We start from the raw sequence: 20,126 nt of genomic DNA, 5'->3' as shown, positions 1-20,126 counted from the left end.
GAATACAGAAGCAACCTGTGAGTGCATTCGGCCACTCCTAGTCTCCAAAGCACAGCTCCTAGAAAGAACTTTTCATCTCTCTCTGAGCCTCCCTCGGCATGCAAACTTTCCTTCATCTCCTCTCGTTGGTGCTTTCTATATTTTATTTTATTTTGGTCGTGCGCATTATTTGAAGTTACTATAGCAACGTGTCACCAGCTGGTATCACATAGTAATGTCGGCATTTAGGTAGCAAGCTTCCGAAGTTGGCTGTTTTTCTCCCTCTGCGATCTCATCACTCCTACTAATCTTAGGTGAGTGGGGGATGCATGGGCAGCACCCATGTCCCTCGCCCCTATTTTGTTTGTTTCCAAAGGCAGGGCAAACTGGTAGCCTTTCCCTCAGTTCCCTTGGCACTGCAGGGGTCCTGGCTGTGTGTGTATGTGTAGGTGTGTTTGCATTAGAGGTTGTTAAATAGATATGTTTAAGTTGAATGTTGTACACTAAAATTATTGGCATTATCAATATGATGATGATGATGATGATGATGATGATGATGATGTCTTTTTTAACAAAAGAATGGAATGATTTGGGAAGAGCTAATGTCCTGATCACAATCACCTAGTATCCCAGCTAATTAATTCTGGTCACATAATATTGGGTTTCTCTTTTTTTCCCTCATCGTCACACAGTGAACAGACCCTCACTCTTTCCCTTTGGAGCTTCCAAGTGTGCAAGACCTCCCTATGTCCCGATGGGCTGAATTAATTGAGAGGATTGATTGTCTTGGATCACTGAAGAGGGTTCTGTACAGCAAATAAGCCCTGCCACTCAAGGTGTTAAGTAGCCCCTCATCAGCCAAGTGCCTGTGATGATTGCACTTATTTTTACACGTTTGACCTAGTTTCAAACCGTGTCTCTTCATGCTGTGATTCATTAGCCACGTTTTAAACCATCCCAATCGGGGCGAGGTGACACTGCCTGGTTTGTGCCAGAGTCTCAGATACAATTTCTCCCTGGAATTTAATATGCAAGTCTCCCTGGAATTCTGTTTTAAGAAGCAATTTCCCATCCTGGCATGCTGCTTGGGTATGGATGAGTGGCTGCCTCATTCCTAGGTAGTAAATATGTCGATTACAGAATTTCTGCCAGGGATGAAAAGAGAGGGATTCTTGCTAGCCTGGAGACTACAAGGGATCCCTCCACCCCTCTGTCCCCCATGTAGTATTCAGGCTTTTCCAGGTTTCTGACAGGGCTGGGAGTTCGAGCTCCTACACTATAAAGTTTGAACAACGTCACTGTTAGGGCTGTCTAAGTTGCTAGGGCAAATGCAGTCTGATCAACATCCCCTCACCCCCTATTCCTATGTCTCCTTCTAAAAATTTAAGACGTGGTGGATATGGAAGTAAGGTCTCAAACTTTTACAGAGGGGCAGGACACAAATGCCATTTTTGAGGAAACTACTGAAAAGGAGACACACGTCAGAGAAGCAAAATGTTATTCCATGATTCTATCACTGTGTAACAAAAGAGATGGTTTTTAAAATCCAAATGACAGAAAGGAGACTTTTCTGAACACGAAGCTGCTGCTAGTGTCTCACTCCGTTTCAGGTTATCGATCAGTCGCATCGGTGTGATTTCCCACAGATCTGATACCAAAGTGGGCTAGACACCATAGCAGAAAAAATAGATGCTTCTAGTCTGAAGTAAAACACTGTCACTTTTCATTAACAGCCAAATGCAGGTAACTTGTCCAAACTTCAGTCACATTGCACTACAAATCGTACTGAAAGGCATGCAACCGGGTTTTTCTACGTGGTAGTGAGAACTAAGAAATTAACAAGCTGGTAAAAGTAATTTTGATTGATCAGTGAACTACAACACACCGACCAACTCCTAATAAAAAGATGATGGTTTCTTTCATAAAATAGCCACTCTCTCTAGATGGGGACTGGAATCCCCTTCCCTTTTTATCTTCTAAAATGAAGAATGGAAGTTTCTCTAAACAAGGCTTAAGACAATGCATCCTTTTCAAGCCAATTCCAGGCAACTTGAGAGCCAAGGTTTGTTTTTCTTCGCTTTTTTCCCCTTTCGAATTCAAATCAAGCCGTTGGAAATAACAAGCATTCCATGTCTATGCATTTGAGAAGCCTGCAATTCTGACAGTGGTGGATTTTCCGCTACATACCACCACACACACACAGACAAGCTCCCAGTCTCACTGTTCATTCAAGTCAAAGCTTTAAAAGTAAACTATTGTCCAAGAGATGATCGCATTTTCTCTTAGAGGACCATCGATCATAAAAAATAAAACCTACCCACATCTCTTACCTTGAAGCAGTGGAATTACCTGCAAAGGATGGTCCCCCTTCCTTGCACAATGAGCCAGGCTTTGACCAGCAGCAAAATTACTCCAAAAGAAGGAATAATAAGTCCTTTATGTTGTAATTTTCACTGTTTATATGCAAGAAGTGTAGTGGGTCTGCTCACGTAGGAATAAATAAAAAGCCGAACAAACTGCTCGGCAGCTACCATGTGAAAAGAAAAGACCTCTAGTGGCCACAGGCTGAATTCTTTAAGGAAGGGAGAGGAGAGATGGAGGGAGCAGCGGAAACACACGCTCCCGTGTGTGTATAGACACACACACACACACACATGCAGGCACACACACATGCACATACACACACTCCTACACCCCTCAAATGCTAAGGTTTCTCCTTTCTTGCATTTGGCCTGGCTGGAGGTAGAAACGAGAATAACGGTTATTTCTTGATGTAAGTGGGAGCCGGTTAAATTAGTGACGGCGGTGTTCTGTCTAGTTTGAAAGGGATAATTTCACACACTCACTACTACCTCCTGGGGGCCTGAGCAGGAAAACAAATTTGACTCTGGCTCTTCAAGGAGGTGCCACTCGGTGTAGAGGCTACAAGTTCCCATCAACAAAGCATCATCAGCCATTGTCCCTGAGAGTCTCAGCTTTGTGATCTCCTCCGGATTTGCATGTTTTCTAGTCATTTATGGTGTGTGGGTGTGGTGGTCACTTGGCAGGGAGAGCCAGCTTCCTGGGCTTGTAACCTTCGCAGTCATGACAGGCACCTTGCTTAGAAGGGCTCCATGGCTGTTTCAAAACGGAATAATTTTAAACAAGGGCTTTGCATTTTTACTTTGTTCTGAGACCTACTAATTATCTAGCTTTTCCTGCTGACAAGGAAAGCATGCTATCCCTAACTTCCCAATTGGAAAGAACCTAGAAACAAATGAAAATCCATATCATGGGAGCTACTTTTGGGAGTGTAAGCTTACAAAACAGTTTTCCAAAAGGCTTCCTGTTTCTCTACCACTGGAACGAAATTGTAAACCTGGGAGGAAATATATACACATGTATATATACATACAGGCATACCTCGTTTTATTATGCTTCACAGATACCTGTTTTTTACAAATTGAAGGTTTGTGGCAGCCCTGCATTGAGCAAGTCTCTTGGCACCATTTTTCCAACAGTCTGTGCTCACTTCATATCTCTGCATCAAGTTTGGAAATCCAAGCAATATTTGAGATTTTTTTTCATTATTATCATACCTGTTATGGTGATCTGTGACAGTGACCTTTAATGTTACTATTACAGTTATTTTAGGGCACCATAAACAAACTTCACGAAGGCAAACTTCACTGTTCTTTTTTTAAGAAACTGCCACAGCCACTCCAGTCTTCAGCAACCACCACCCTGATCAGTCAGCATCCATCGGCATCAAGCCCAGACCCTGCCCCAGCAAAATGATTCCTATTTACTGAAGGCTCGGATGATCATTAGAGTTTTTTTAGATCATTTAGTTTTTTAAATTAAGGTTTATGTTCTCAAATTAAAATTTATGTTTTTTTAAACATAATGCTATTGCATACTTAATAGACTACAATACAGCGTTAACATAACTTTTATATACACTGAGAAGCCAAAACATTCATGCGACTGGCTTGATTGTGATATTCACTTTATTGTGGTGGTCTGGAACCAAACCCATAATATCTTCAAGGTATGCCTGTATATATTTCATATTTGTTATTAACAAAAGAAGAACTTTATATATATATATCTATATATATAAAAGAGAACTTTATATATATATATAGATAGATAGATAGATATAGATATATAAAAGGCAGCAGTTTATGGTAAAAAAATGCTTTTTTTTTTTTTTTTTGGTTCAAACATAGTACTTCCAGCCAGGCCATCTTCCACAAGCCCGTGCTTGGCTGGACCACAGTGGAACTTCATTTGGCCAAGATGGCAGTCCCAGTGGAAATGTGCAAGAGACAGTCAAGAATGACTTCTCACCCCTGGTGGATTCGTGGCTAGTGCTTTGTTTACTAGGTTCCAGAATAGATCTCCCTGAATGCTGCTTGCAGACACTGAAAACTCACCCTGATATGGACTGATAAAATCTGGGAAAGAGGAAGCAGAAAAGGCTATGCTGATGTCTTCTGGTGCATGAAAGGGTGTGGTTCCTCCTCTGCTCCCAGGATCTCCTCTCTGTGTCCCTGCTTTGATTGCCCTCTTGTTTGAATCTTTCTGGTACTTAGCTGGCTTTGCAAATTGAGGGCCTTACTCTTTTTCTCTCATGGGTTAATCTTCCTTTCCTGACTAGATATTAACTCACAAACAGCAAGGGCCATCTCTTCTCATTTCCTTCATCCCTCTCAGCCCTTACCAACTGGGAGGTCCCAGGAGGTGCTGGGTTGCCACTGACTGATTCCTGGTGATCCAACTGCGGATTCCTCTGCAGAGAACTTTAGTGCATTTCAAGGTGCAAAAGGAGCCATCTGATTGGTTTGATACTCCTCTAGAGGTAGATTCAGATGATTTATTGTCCCATTTGACAGATGAGACAATTGGGACTAACACATGTAAAATTATTTGTCATAAAATGAAACTGTCTCCATGATTTTGATATAGGCTGAATTTCCTGACACAAGTACAGTGCTCTTTCCCCAGTGTGCGAACAGCAGGAGAGGTAATGGATCAGGTGTTATGTTTATGTTTGGCACTCCTATTATAGTCCCAGGCATATAATAGTACTCAGTAAATACTTTTTTGAGGAATGAGCCATAAGGAGACATTTTCTCACAGGGAAGTTTTCTGTGGTCCTCTCTCAACTATTTGTGGTATTTTTCTTCATTTCTTGCAGAGTCACTTTGTGGCATGTATGACAGCCATCTTAAACCAGATGGGTGACCAGCACTACTCCTTCTACATTGAGACCTTCCAGACCAGCTCTGAACTTGTGGTGAGTCTGTAGGATGCTGGGGGCGAGGAAGAACTCTTTCATCTCTGGAACATGCCTTCTGTCCCTGTCAGAGAGACCTGAATGTCTACCACATAATCTAGATATGACTTAACCAATATGTACTGATGAATCACAGACATTTCAGGGTTTAAGAGCGTAAGTGTTAGAGTCATATAGTCTTAGGTTTGCATCCAGGATTTGTCACTTGCTAGCTCTGTGACCATGGGCAGGTGAATCTCTTTCATTTGTAAAGTGGGAATAATATAATTTATGTCATACGGCTAAGAAGGGGTTGCATGAGAAGACAATAGCTCTCATGTAGTAAGTGCTCAGTAAAATATAGCTCTTATTAAAATCACAAATGCCTAGAGGAAGTTGGCCTCTGGGCCTCCTTCTTCTAGCCTCTCAGGAGGCATTTGCTGCAAGACCATCTGCCCGTGGCCTCTGGCTTCTATCTCTGAAGCTGATGACTTCATTAACATAGAGCCCAGCCCAGGCTATTCCTGCCCCAAGGGTGAGCAGAGCACCCTTTGCCCTCAGCGTGGCCACCTTTCTCACTGTCTTGCCGCTACCAGGTTCAGGAGTCCCACTGCTTGAGGTCACTCTCAACTCTCCCTAGAGAGACCGGGGCACCAAAATGGGATCAACCTCAGAGAGAGGCTCATAAAAAAAAGAAAAGGAATCATTAGAAAGTCAATGCCCTACCCCTTCATCCATTCAGTAGTGAGATGTTCTCTCCATTGGAGCAAGACTGGCAAGAAATGGAACCTTTCTCTCAACCTCCAATTTCCCTATAGCTTAAGACATGGAAGTAGAAAAACTGGACTCCTAATTTTTGATCCTCTATGGAAGGAAAGGTCTCTGGGGGAAGAAGGTAAGAAATGGAATTCTTATTGATTGAACATACACATTTTCTTACATAACCTTCACAAAAGTATGACATGGGAATTAGGAGTCACATTTCACAAGTCTACAATCTGCTTGCTCAAGGTCCCATAGCTAGTATGTGGCGGAGGTAAGGTCTGGACATTGACTGTAACCCTTATACCACGCTATCTCTTCTCATTAAGAAGCCACTCTTCCCATCTATGAGCCAGGGACCTTCTTCATTTCCATAGGAAGGGGATGTGCCTGTGATGAGAGCCACACTTCCCCACGTGACATCAATTATGAATAATATAATACTCACCATCATCATCATCACGTCATGAGAATTTGTAAGAGACCAGGCTCTGTACTAAGCATCTGATTGGCAGTATACACTTAAGCTTCACAGTCACCCTTTGAAGTAGATATTATCCCCATTCTGCTGATGTAGAAACAAGGACTTAAAGTATTGAGGTAGTTTTCCCTAGCAACAAAGATTCCTGGAAAAGAATAAATGCCATTTCCAGAATTTTGCAACTTAGCTTAAAGCAGTGATTTTCAAATTATGTTCCTCCTATCCTCACTATGCTTTACCATAAATGTGCACACACGCGTGCATGCACACAAACACAGCTGCATACACACACACACACACAATTCCACCAGAGCTGTTCTACCTTTATATATTTTATATATTGGGCTCTAGGTAAGACTTTCTTTGAACAAAGAATTCTGCTGTTAAAATAATTTGAAAACCACCAACTTAAGGAAACAACTCTGGACGGATTTCCTGTAGATTTTGAATTTTACCTAAAGCACACTGGTGGTATGACTTCACTACCTCCAGCTCAAAAGGGTCTCAGTGCCAGTGATTCTGGTCTTAGCTATCTGGATTTGTCTTTATTTATTTTTTATTTTTTGAGACAGAGTCTCGCTCTGTCACCAGGCTGCAGCGCAGTGGTGCGATCTTGGCTCACTGCAACCTCTGCCCCCCAGGTTCAAGTGATTCTCCTGCCACAGCCTCCCGAGTAGCTGTGATTACAGTGTGCGCCACCACGCCCAGCTAATTTTTGTATTTTTAGTAGAGACAGGGTTTCACCATGTTGGCCAGGATGGTCTCAATCTCTTGACCTCAGGATCCACCCTTCTCGGCCTCCCAAAGTGCTGGGATTACAGGTGTGAGCCACCGTGCCTGGCCTCCGGATTTGTCTTTAATTTGTGTTCTCCAAAGATGAAGAAAAAGTTTGGCTCACTGCAAAATCTAGGGAGGGTGCTGAAGTCCACTTTGAACCTCTTCAAAGGAGAGGAAGAGTTCCTGTCATTGTGTCTCATCCAGTCTGCGTGTGTGTGTGTGTGTGTGTGTGTGTGTGTGAGAGAGAGAGACATATGAATTAGCTGTATTTACAGCACTGCTAATTAGATTCATTTTAATAAGAGTTTATTTGCTCAATGACCTGAGATGCTTTCATACAGTGAGATTATTTCCTTCTCAAATACATATTTGGGAAAATGATTATAAAATTGCTACATCAATGGTACATTTACTTCTTTATTCCCAAATATGAAATTAATAGTGCTTTATTTTGAGAGCATTTTCACATCCCATATTCATCTTCCACTGATATTTGGGAAACGGCATTCCAGCATTCAATCTTTAAGCTTCCATTTAATGTAGTTAATGAAAGGCTGTGTCCTTTCCCTTTTCCTCCCTCCAAAATATAATAAAGAAAAAATTTAAAGAGCCGACAAGCTCTGAGTTCCTGTAAAACAGAATGACATGTGTGCTGTGCTTCATTGTTTCAGGACTTCTTGATGGAGACGTTCATCATGTTCAAGGACCTCATTGGAAAGAACGTGTACCCTGGAGACTGGATGGCCATGAGCATGGTTCAAAACAGGTGAGCTGCTACCTGCTTCTATAAAGCTACCTTACCCAGCCCTCTCTTCAAAGATCACTTATTTCGAGTTAAAGTAGGGACAATTTCTCCCTGCTGAAAAGAAATTAAAGTGTTAAGGCATCCTTTCTATCTTTAAACCCAGGGAAAGACTCCTCACCAATCTTGAAGCTACTCAAAAAGTCCTCGCCACCTTCTCCATTTTTCAAATCCCTGTTAGAATATCATACTTCATCTCTGAAGCCTTTCCTAAACTCTTGGGACAGGAGATCTTAGAAAAGCATTTTAAAATATATTATTTTAATTTTTAAAAAAATAATAAAATATATTCTGTGGCATGATAAAATAAGTTTAGGAAGCATTAATTAAATGGCTTTGAATAGATTTCCATGCTGCAGGACTTCTCCGAGCTTTTAATATGCTAATGTGATTTTTTTCTAAGAAGAGGATTTAGGATACAGCATTCCATGTGCCCATCCATTTGCACATAGGATGTGCATTTGCTGTGTCTATGTGTATATCTATAATACCTGTTAACACTCCTAGACTATCAGTGTAACCCAAGTATAACTTAGATGTCCTATGGCGCATCAAGAGATGAAACTAATTCTAATCAGTTTCAGTCTTTGCTGCTAGATCTCTTATATCATTTCACCAAAGTAAAATCCAAATTATAACATTCATTAATATTTTCTAATATTCCCTTGGGCTTATTTCTAATATTCCTTGGATTTTCCCAAGCCTCTCTCAGAACCTGATTCCCAAATCCTGTCCGTCAATTCCTTTAAAACAGCATCTTCTTGGCTCTTCTGTTTTCTTTCTCCCTGCTTTCCTTTGGCTTCTTTTATTTGTTTTAGACTCTTTCATGGAAAGTCCTTCATATTATACTGGTGTCTAGTTTTTTCTCCCTCTACCTATTGCCCTTGTTTTATATCAAAAAAACAAGCATTGGGCTGGCAAAGATAGAAATATCTCTAGAGGGCAGAATAAGGGGAGAAGTTAAAAAGACAAAATCAGAATTCTCTGAAGTGAAAGGGAAAGAGGAAAGACTAACTCAAATTTGCCCAAGCAAAAAGAGAATGTATTAGCACAGATAACTGAAAGAACCCTGAGGTGTGGCTTCAGGCATGGACGTATCTAGGTGCTCAAAGAGCAATGAAGAGAATCTGTGTGTGTGTCTCTCTCTGCTTTTTCTATTTACCTTATTCTCAGGCAGATGCTGTCTTCATAGTGGGGAAAATGGACTCTAGAAGTTGCAGATATATTCCTTGTTGTATTTTCAATGACGATAGAATGAAAAGACTTCTTTTTCTATAGGTGCAGAAAAAGTTCTGAGGCCAGTCTTCAAAGGTCTGGCCTGGGCTACATGCCCATCCATAGACCTCTGCGGCCAGCTGAATGAAATGTACTGTTAAATCAGGCTTGGATTTCATGACCCGCCTTTGGAACTAGGGGTGGGTGGTGTGGTCAGTTCTACCAAAACCACAAAGTCAGGGGATAAAGAAAGAAGCAGGGAGAGTAGTTCTTCAAAGGAAAGTCTAGAAGTTGTTACCAGAAAGAGGACTAAATGATGGGCAGCTGAATGCACAGATATCCAGCCTTGATCCAGGGTCTTGGGACTAGAGCCCTGGCCAGGCAACTTCTCCTTCTGAGATGTCTAATGGTCCTTCTGGAAGAAACATATGCTGGGCCCCGTGGGAGTGCTTTGAAGGAATATCTCCTCCTGAAATCCCAGCTTGATTCAAACTTTAGCCATTTTTGGGACAGGCCCCCAGAAATGATACAATAATCCTTGTTTCTTTATACCTAGAAAATTAGAATGTAATCTCCTAAGGGACTTAATAAATTGGAAATCTCTCCTAAATAGAAATAATAGATTTGTATCTCTTAAGGGTCAGCCAAGTACTTATTTTTTTTTTACATTAAAGAAAAAAGTTAGACTCCGGAACACAGCCTGGGCTTCAGACTCTTTAATTCTGCCACTTTCTCTTTCGTGGGAAGTCTTTTAACCTCTTGGAGTATTAGTTTCCTAGTCTGTAAAATGGGGATAATGGTAGTTTCTATTTCATGAAAATTGCGTTGTGTGTATAAGGATAGAATGAGTTATTCCTTAGCACAGTGCCAGTTTCAAGGAAAAACTCAATAATAATAGCATTGATATCACTAGGTGATGACAACAAACTTAGCCTTGGACTAAAGAAGCATGTGTTAATGTCAACCAGAAAAGATTACTTTTTTCTCCTTGCAGGCACATAGCTTAGTTCGAAGATTTTATTCATCTTCTAGCCAAAATGATCTCTTATATTTATAGAACACATGAAATGTTCTCACTATTTTTGCATTTTGTATGATATTATAATAGCTAACATTTATTAAGTACCTAGATCCATCACTGTTGCAAAGGCTTCACATGTATTAGTTCATTTAATCCTCCCAATAACTTTATAATGTAGAACAACTGTAATTCATGTATTATATAAGAGAAAGCTGAGGTGCAGAATAGATAAGTAACATACTTCCTGTTGCATTGCTGAAAAGAAACAGAAGCCATTTCATTGAAGCCAATGCTCTTAATCTCTGTATTATTATTATTGTTTTATTTATTTATTTATTTTTGAGACAGAGTTTCGCTCCTGTTGCCCAGGCTGGAGTGCAATGGCGTGATCTCCTGCCTCACCCTTCCGAGTAGCTAGGATTATAGGCATGCGCCACCACACCCGGCTAATTTTGTATTTTTAGTAGAGACGGGGTTTCTCCATGTTGGTCAGGCTGGTCTTGAACTCCCAAATTCAGGTGATCTGCCTGCCTCAGCCTCCCAAAGTAATCTCCATATTATTAAGTGCATTTTGCCCAGAGAGGTGAAACAATTCTCCAAGATCATGCCACTAGTAAACAATTTCAACCCAATTTAGATAAACAGAACATGTACCATGACTTATCCCAGACCAGTATTCCCCAGAATACTATTTTCTTTTCTCCAAAAAGATGCAACTTATTCATGTGGTCAGGGCCAGCTTCACTTGTCAGTGTGTCTGGACATTCCAACTAACTTTTCTTCCTTCCTTCCATGATCCGCATGCTATTATATTTGGCCTGTTTTTATAATTTTTCTATTATCACTTATGATTTCTGTATTATGTATGCATTAGTCATCCATTATTTACTTATCTGTTTGTTGGAAAAGGGAGTGGGGTTTTCTAGATTTTAATGTCTCCCCAGCTGTGTACTGTTTGTGTATGCAGACATAGTGACACATCTCCTGCAAGAAATACTTCCTGTTACAGCGTTTTTCCTTTTGGTAAGCTGCAACACTGAGTAAGATCTGATTTACATGATGTCGTTAATTTTTAAATGATCGAGTTCTTTATAATGTTGTAAATGAACAAGATTATGCCTGGAAACCTCTTTTACCTCTCTTCCATCTGCACCTCACTCTAGAAATCCAACATTTTGAGGAGGCTTAGGATTTATACACATCCCTAAAGTTACCCTAAATGCAGTCAACCACCAAATATTTATTGAATTTCATGGGCATCCAAGGTTCTAGGCAATGGACAGGCCAATTTAAGCTATGGTCCCAGAAGGCAGAGGGCTTCTGGTCTAGCTAGGGAAACAGTAAATATTCCCGTGGAAATGTAAGCTGCAGTTGCTGTCATGAATTCGGAGCCCAGAGAGAGACCAGAGGCAGAACAGGGCAGTTAGGACTTATGGTTGCCTGGGTTCAAATTCCATCTGAGCAAGTTCCTTCACCACTCTGGACTCCGTTTTCCTCACTGTAAAATGTGGCTAATAATGATACCACAAAGGCTATTTGTGGGAAGTAAAATGAAATAATATGTAGAAAGTAGTTAGAATAGTGTTTGACACATAGCAAGCGCTTCATAAATGTTAGTTAATTTTGCTTTCTATTTCTATTTCTATGGTCTGGATATATCCAAACTACTTCACTGAAGCACAAATCTGGGCTGGGTCTTGTCTACCTTTTCATATGGTGGTTCCATCAATGTGCTGTTGAATCACTGACACCCATTTTCCCTTAATTTGTAGTGATCATTCATTTTTGGGGTCCTCACCTCCATGTAATCCAGAAAGAAAAAACCCTCTTTTTTTTTTTTTTTTTTTTTGAGGCAGAGTCTCACTCTGTCACCCAGGCTGGAGTGCAATGGCACAATCTCAGCTCACTGCAACCTCCACCTCCTGGATTCCGGTGATTCTCCTGCTTCAGCCCCCTCAGTAACTGGGATTACAGGTGCACGCCACCATGCCTGGCTAATTTTTATATTTTTAACAGAGACAGGGTTTTGCCACATTGGCCAGGCTAGTCTCGAACTCCTGACCTCAGGTGACTCACCCGCCTCGGCCTCCCAAAGTGCTGGGATTACAGACATGAGCCGCCGTGCCCAGCTTACCTCTTCATGGTTTCCTTAATCAGCAAAGAACACCTAATCCTGACATCCAGCTGACTGCAGGATCCCAATCCCGGGAGCCTGCTGCATCCCTAACTGGAATCCCAAATTATGCAGAAAATGTTTGCGGGCACTTGGGGTGAACTGTGTCTTGTCACTGAGCTGGAATATGCTGATTCATTCTAACCTTTTGGTCCATGGAGCATTTTGTGTGTTGTAAAGGAGGCACTTAAAGGCTCTGTGGGAGAATGGATATCCCAGTGGCTCAAGAGGAGGGATGTCTATGTCGTCCAGCCAATGCTTTCATCTTTAGTTCTGACCAGTAGAATCAACTACATCCCATGAATAACAGGGGATTGCGATTTGGATGAATAACAGGGGATTGGGATTTGGAGAGGCCCTTTCTCTCCCTTGGTGAATCTCACCAGATAGGGCATATCTGCCTCCTCTCCCCTCTTTTATACACATGATACTGCCTGTGGGCATGGGTCCATGCTGTGTTGTCACATGGGAGTATCATCAGCTTCGTATCCTCCTGCCCTAGAACTTCGAGGCAGTGGGCAGTTAAGGATAACTATAACAACAACAGCTGACATGTACTGAGGACATCTATGTGCAGGCACTGGGCCCCTGCTTCCTGTACTGCATCTCATTTAGTCTTCACACATGGCTCCTTTTACAGATGGGGCAGTTGAGATTCACAGAGGTCAACCACCCAGCCCACGGCTGCAGTTCAGAAGAGTGGCTGAGTGGGAAGGTAACCCTGGCTGGCTTGCAGCACCTGTAGGACTCTGTGCACCTTCCACTCCTGGGCCCAGGCCAGGGGGTAGTACATGTAGTGTGTATAGGCTTATTCTCGGCTGCCTCCTGACACCAGGATTTGTTCTGCCACATGAAGAGAAGTAGGAAGCTGGGGACTCAAGCCAGCAGGCTCTGTGAGGCCTCACACGGAACAGTTTTCAGGATAGCAAGCCTGGGTTTGGCTCCTCTTTCTGCCAGCTTCTTCCTACTCACGACAGCTGACTTATCTGTTCCCTGCTCTATTGCATATGGCTTCTGGTTCCTCATGGAATCATCTGCCCATGGCTTCTGCTCAAGGCTCAGATTGCATTCTCCCTCCTTGTGGGCTGGTTGAAAGGATGGATCTACTTGTGTCCAGGCTTGGGTATCTCCATTGCACAGTACTATACCCATAAGACCACCCATGGGCTGCTGGCCAGCCCATGCACGACTGCTTTGAGTCACGTGTTGGCCCTGGACCCAGTCAGCTGTGGGCAGGCAGCAGAATGATGTGGACGAAGTGCGAAGGGCTGCGTGCATGGCAGGCATGAGTGGAAGCATGCCAGTGCCGGAAGTTCAAGGAGCCAGTGTGTCCTTCTGGTTAATTGGAAACACTTTAGAGAAAGACAAACCTGAGTTTAGGTCTGGACTCTTCTGCTGCTTTGCTGTTTGAATGTGGGGAAACTATTTGCTCTTTCTAAGGCTCGGTTTCCTCTTATGTTAAATGGGTGTAACAGTAGCTCCTACTTCAGTTTATAGAATTAAGTGAAATAACGTTTGTAGAGCTCTTAGCACAGGCCATATGAATGGTGGCAATTGATACTTCCATCATTGTTATTATTAATAAAGTGAGCTCACGGCTTGGATTGAACAGAATTACAGAGATGTCCTTGTGGACAGAACTGCCCTGTGGTTAAATACCTAGATTCTGCAGACAGTGTAACTACATGTAAATCCTGATTTTACATGTACTGCCTGGGCTTTTGGGAAAGTTACCTAAACTCATGTCTCTAAAGTGGAAACCGTATCTAATTCAGAGATAGGTGAGCATTAGAAAAACAAAAGCAACAGAGGAAAGAATCCATGCAAAGCCCCTAGCGTGGAGCCTGACAGGCAGTTGAAAACCGTGGTTGGGATTGTTCTTCCTCCTCTACAGCCACTAAGCAACACAGATGAGACACGGGAAGTGCTAGGTTGCGATTTGATAATGAACTTTGTTTTCAACAATTCCGGTTCATTGTTGACAGTAATAGAGTTGAGTGTGTTTTCATCCTGACCCACTTTACTATATGAGCGCTTAGGCTTTAAGTACAGTTATTGCTGTTGTTGTTGTTGTTGTTGTCGTTTTGAGACAGTCTCACTCTGTCGCCCAGGCTGGAGTGCAGTGGCGTGATCTCAGCTCACTGCAACCTCCAACTCCCTGGTTCAAGCAATTCTCCTGCCTCAGTCTCCCGAGTGGCTGGGATTACAGGCACATGCACCATGCCCAGCTAATTTTTGTATTTTTGTAGCAGGACAAGCCACAGACAAAACCTCTCAGACACCAAGTTATAGAAGGAAGGGCTTTATTCAGCTGGGAGCATCGGCAAGCTACTCTCTTAAAATCCAAGTTCCCTGAGTGCACAATTTCTGTCCCTTTTAAGGGCTCACAACACTAAAGATTTCACATGAAAGGATCGTGATTGATTTAAGCAAGCAAGGGGTACGTGATAGGGGTTGCATGCACCGGTGGTCAGAGAGAAACAAAACAGGGCCGGGAGTTTCACTATGTTCTTTTATACAATCTATGAATAATATCGGTTTCTAAGTTATGAGTTGATTTTTAACTACTGGGGTTAGGCCAGGCAGGCCCAGGCCTGGTTTTGGGCCTGGCACTGGGCTGCTTGTTTTTGGTTTTACTTCCTTGTTTTTTTCTTAAAACAGGTACTGAGTATAAAACAATATAAAACAATATGAGAGGGTCTCTCTCTCTCCTCATTTTTAGTAGAAACGAGGTTTCACCATGTTGGCCAGGCTGGTCTCGAACTCCTGACCTCATGATCCACCCATCTTGGCCGCCCAAAGTGCTGGGATTATAGGCGTGAGCCACTGTGCCCGGCCTATTACTGTTTTTAAAAAAATAAGAAAAATGAGAAGAAAAATGCCTTATTTTTCCAAACCCAAGCATGGGCACCCAGAGTGAAGTGATATTGTGATTTCCAGTGTGTGGCTATGAAAGGCTCTAGAGAAAGGAAGGAACTTTGATTTACCTGCTACTAATCTCCGTCATCAGCACGGGGCAAATCGGTTTGTGGTCATTAGACTGGCCTTTGAGGCTGGAGACAAGTTTAAGCTGACAACCAAAATAATGACTGTTCCTGGAAAGACTGATAGCATTGTTGCTGCTGAGAGTGTGTGAAAGCCCGCACTTGGTATTGTATTCGAGGTTCTGAGATGTTTACATATAATGTGACAGCCACTCAATGCATTTCCATCTGGGGGATCAGATAACGCATCTTTAAGGAGAGAATACAAAATCCGATGTTGTTTCAAAGGCTTATTGGTGAATAACAGACCAACAAAACCACAGAAATCTCCCTTTGTGACAGCCTGATGGGGTGGCAGATTTTGTGGGATTTTTATTTCTGTTTTTGTATGGTGCTGCCTGCCTCAAAACTGGCTGCTAACTGAGCCCTGTCCTCTGTCTGCCCTGTTGTCTGGCTCTTGCCTTTAGAAGAATAAAGCAGTCCAGAGGGGTCTGAAGCCACCTTAGCTAGCGACCCTGTGAAAAAGGTTCCATTACTGCTATTTCACAAGGGAGGAGACTGAAACTTCAGGGGTTATATTAACATGCTCCAAATCCACACCGCTGGAGAGTAACAAAGCCAGAAGTCACACCCATTTGTGTGTGTGTGTGTGTGTGTGTCCAAATCCTGTGATCCCAGTGCTAGGATGCACTGCCTTCTGTGTTCAACAGTCATGAAAGTATCTTAGTGAACACCTGGCCCTGCAGTGCCTGATGTAGCAAATGCTGCAGATCCTCCACCCACCATCTCTTGAACCACCCAAAATCCGCCGGCAGCTTCGGTGGACATTTCCCATGCACCCTGAGGCTTGCTTTCTTCTTTCTTTCCCTGGGCTTTGTCTGGCTACAGAGTGCTCAGCTCACCTACAGGACAGGCCAGAAGTGACAGGGACTTCCTGCCCATTGGAGCAACTTTCAACCAGTGAGGGGGCTGCTGCTAAGGCATAAATAGCCCAGCCTTTTTGTTCCCTGGGAGGGGACACTTCTTATATGCATATGTGTTCTGTAAAGTCCAGGTGTAGGATATGAGAGAAAGACATAGTCAAGGACGTTACCAAAATTGTTTCCTTTTTCTCCCCCGACTCTGAGCAATTGGAAGAATAGAATTGTCCTTAACTTAGATGGGAAGACTACAGAAAGAAGTATTTCGGGGTGGGTGTGGGGAGGGCAAGTGGTCGGAGTTTAGTTTTTGACATGTAAGTTTGAGATGCCTATATGTTATTCAAGTATGGGTATAGATCAGAGAGCTGGAGTGCAAGCTGGTGTGTAGAGGGGAGGCCAGGGATGGAGATAAAAATTTAGGAGTTAAAGTCATGTGGACTGGAGAGTATGTGAGAGCATAGAGGGAGTCTGTGATTCCCAGAAGAGTAGAATCTACTAAAGGAGAGAGATGTTACTGAGTCATACAAGTGAATCATCCTAGACCATGATGAACGTTGGGAACAGGAGTTGCAATGAGGATCCCTTCGGGTACACATGAGTACAGCAGACCCTGCCCTGCAGAAGCTCATAGTCTGAAAGAAGAGATGCGGCTGCACACAGACAGCTGGATATAAAGTGTGCTCATAGGAGGGGTGCCAGAAATAACCTCAGAGAATGGGGGTGGTCTCAGTCACTTAAGGCTGGTGGGATGATGGAAAACTAAATGAAGAAGGCTCTCGATCTGGACCAGGAAGGGTAATGACCATGAAGAATCCCAACTTTCAGAGATGAGAAGGTGAGGGACATTCTACACAAAGAAAGAACATAGACAGGGATTTGGGAAATACCAGAAACACAGGGTACTAGCAAGAAATAATCTTAGAAAAGAAGGTTGGGGTCCCATCATGAGGGGAGGGACTGTCCAGAGAAAGAGCTTGGACTCACCCTGTAGGCAGTGGAGAGCCATCAAGTCAGTGATTGATATGACGGAGCTGTCCTTTAGAGAAATGAGCTTTCCAGGATGAAGAGACAGGAGGCTGCAAGACCAGTCAGAAGGGCTTGGCAAGGAGGAAGGAGAGAACAACATGGACAGGAAGACACTTAAGGGGAAATGCAAATTGACAACAAGTACCAAAATTATAAACGTGCATGACATTTGACAAGTTTTTTTGTTTTTTTTTTTTTGAGACAGACTCTCACTATTGCCCAGGCTGGAGTGCAGTGTCATGATCTTAGATCACTCTGCAACCTCCACCTCCTGGGTTCAAGGGATCCTCATGCCTCAGCTTCCCAAGTAGCTGGGATTACCGGTGTGCACCACAATGCCCGGCTAATTTTTGTATTTTTAGTAGAGACAGGGTTTCACTACAATGGTCAGGCTGGTCTTGAACTCCAGACCTCAAGTGATCCACCCACCTTGGCCTCCCAAAGTGCTGAGATTACAGGTGTGAGCCACCGCACCCAGCCCATTTGACCAGTATTATTACTTGGAGGAGAACAGTGGAGAAGGGGTATATATAGCAGGTATATGATATACACAGAAGAGTGATCATTAGAGCATTGTTTATTACAGAAAAATACTGAGAAAAAAAAACCAAAAAGATCCATCAATAAGAAATGGATTAAACAAACTGTGATACATCCGTACAGTGGAATGCTCTTCAGTGATTAAAAAGGATGAGATGTATCTACATTCATTGGCATGAAAGAAGCACACAATTTATTGTTGAGTAAAAAAGACAGACTGAAACAGCATTTGTTGTTTAGCCCCATTTATCAAAATGATACCCTTAAAATATCATTTGTTTACATACATCTAGGGAGACCTTTGAAATTATGTTCATCAAAACGTGGATGATAGTTTTCGATAGGTGATAGGATGTGGTAGCATGTTGTTTGTTTGTTTGTTTGGGGGTAGGGGGGGTGATTTATCTTTAGCATGGATTTTCTGCCATAAGCTTGTAATATCTTAAACATAAGACATTGCAAATTTTCAAAAAGAAGTCAAACAGTTATTGAGTTCTTGCAAGGCAAACAGCCCCAGGTCTAGAGTGTGAACAGTTGTTAATCTGCATTAGCTCACCTCTCTAAATTGGTAATTTGGCCTTTGAGCCTCTCCCCAAAGAGGGTAAGGGAATTTCAGTCTGGCACAAGGACAAAGGAATGTAAGGCATCATGCTCAGATAGTCTGGTAATTTTCTGCCCTCTTCCAGGGTCTTCCTGAGAGCTATCAACAAGTTTGCAGAAACCATGAACCAGAAGTTCCTAGAACACACGAACTTTGAGTTCCAGGTGAGTATGAGGCACCAGAGCTACCCTTGGAGCTGCCCAGGGCATCTCTGACATCTTGGGCTGATCGCTCCATCAGACACATCCCAAAGCCTACAGAAGCTGTCCTGGTCTTTCCGGGTATTTCCACGGAGGGTTGTGGCTGGGGAGAAAATTCTCAGGCTTTCAACCAGGTCCTTGATTAAATAGTCACCAACTGATCATCATATGCAAATATGACTGTATAATAGATCTTATGCTAACAAGGAGACTTGCATTCATTCATTGTCAGAGTCGGTACCACCTTTTAAAAATGTATCACCTTTTTTTTTTTTTTTGCTTTTCTATTGCCTGGAGCCAAAAGAGCAGCCAGTCATAGACAATGAAAAATGATTTACAATCAAGTTCTTCAGTACAACTTTGTGGCTTCCTGATTCCTTCGAAAGTCAGTTTTAGTGCTCAGCCAAGACCTGGGACCTCTAAGAGATTCAGGGCCCTAAAAGTATGTGCTTGGGGCAAACAGAATGACACACCTGCCCAGGTCCAGGCCCAAGAAGAACAAACTCTGTGGGAAAGTTCAGATTGCTGCCTCTGCCTGGAGAGGTGAGAGGGAAGGCCCCCCACAAGAGGATCCCCTCCAGGGAAGCCTCTGATCCCTTGCATCTCTTGCAGTGGGGGCTTAGCACGTAGGAGACACTGAGCTCATGAACTGCAATGATGCTGTTTTTTCCTTGCTCATCTAAGTTGTTCAGTTCCTGTCTGGGCTTTCACCTCTCAGAAGCTGAGCAACTTCAGGCAAGGCCTGGACTGTATCCATGCCTCAAGTGAGTCATCTGTAAAATGCAGCAACTACCCTTTCTACTTCAAAGGGTTTTCCCAGAACTGGAATGTGACGAGGGGCTTGCTGGGAGAACCCACTTGTAAGGTCCCATAAGTTTCTGTTCAAATGTTTCCTCCTTAAAGAGGCCTCCCCTGCCTGACTCCTCTCTGAGGATCACCCCCACTGACCCCACGGTCATTATGCAAAACCACGTGGCTTCCTGGAGTCTCTTCATACCACTAAATGTCATTAGAAATCATCTTTCTTGCCGGGCGCAGTGGCTCAAGCCTGTAATCCCAGCACTTTGGGAGGCTGAGGCAGGCGGATCACAAGGTCAGGAGATTGAGACCATCCTGGCTAACCCGGTGAAACCCCGTCTCTACTAAAAAATACAAAAAACTAGCCGGGCGTGGTGGCGGGCACCTGTAATCCCAGCTACTCGGAGGCTGAGGCAGGAGAATGGCGTAAACCCGGGAGGCAACGCTTGCAGTGAACTGAGATCCAGCCACTGCACTCAAGCCTGGGCAACAGAGCGAGACTCCGTCTCAAAAAAAAAAAAAAAAAAAAAAAAAAGAAATCATGTTTTTTCTCTACGTGCGTATTTCCTCTCTTTACTCCCATGGAA

The 20,126-nt window shown here is 43.0% G+C and overlaps 2 protein-coding genes across 2 annotated transcripts in view; one reads left to right on the top strand and one right to left on the bottom strand.

Moving 5' to 3' along the window:
- Positions 1-2,776, bottom strand: part of FAM196B (family with sequence similarity 196, member B) — a 122,485-nt gene extending 119,709 nt beyond the window's left edge. Inside the window, exon 1 of the mRNA XM_011968669.1 lies at positions 2,310-2,776. The gene's annotated coding sequence lies outside the window, so the exon portion shown is untranslated. The remainder of the gene's footprint in view (positions 1-2,309) is intronic.
- DOCK2 (dedicator of cytokinesis 2) overlaps positions 1-20,126 on the top strand; it is a 450,129-nt gene that overhangs the window by 334,674 nt on the left and 95,329 nt on the right. The window contains exons 28-30 of the mRNA XM_011968671.1: positions 5,162-5,260; positions 7,931-8,025; positions 18,627-18,705. Coding sequence (XP_011824061.1) covers positions 5,162-5,260; positions 7,931-8,025; positions 18,627-18,705 — 273 coding nt within the window. The remainder of the gene's footprint in view (positions 1-5,161; positions 5,261-7,930; positions 8,026-18,626; positions 18,706-20,126) is intronic.

Source organism: Mandrillus leucophaeus, unplaced genomic scaffold (assembly GCF_000951045.1).
Source record: "Mandrillus leucophaeus isolate KB7577 unplaced genomic scaffold, Mleu.le_1.0 Scaffold855, whole genome shotgun sequence".
In the NCBI taxonomy this organism is placed as follows: domain Eukaryota; kingdom Metazoa; phylum Chordata; class Mammalia; order Primates; family Cercopithecidae; genus Mandrillus; species Mandrillus leucophaeus.
This window is presented reverse-complemented; position numbering and strand designations above follow the sequence as displayed.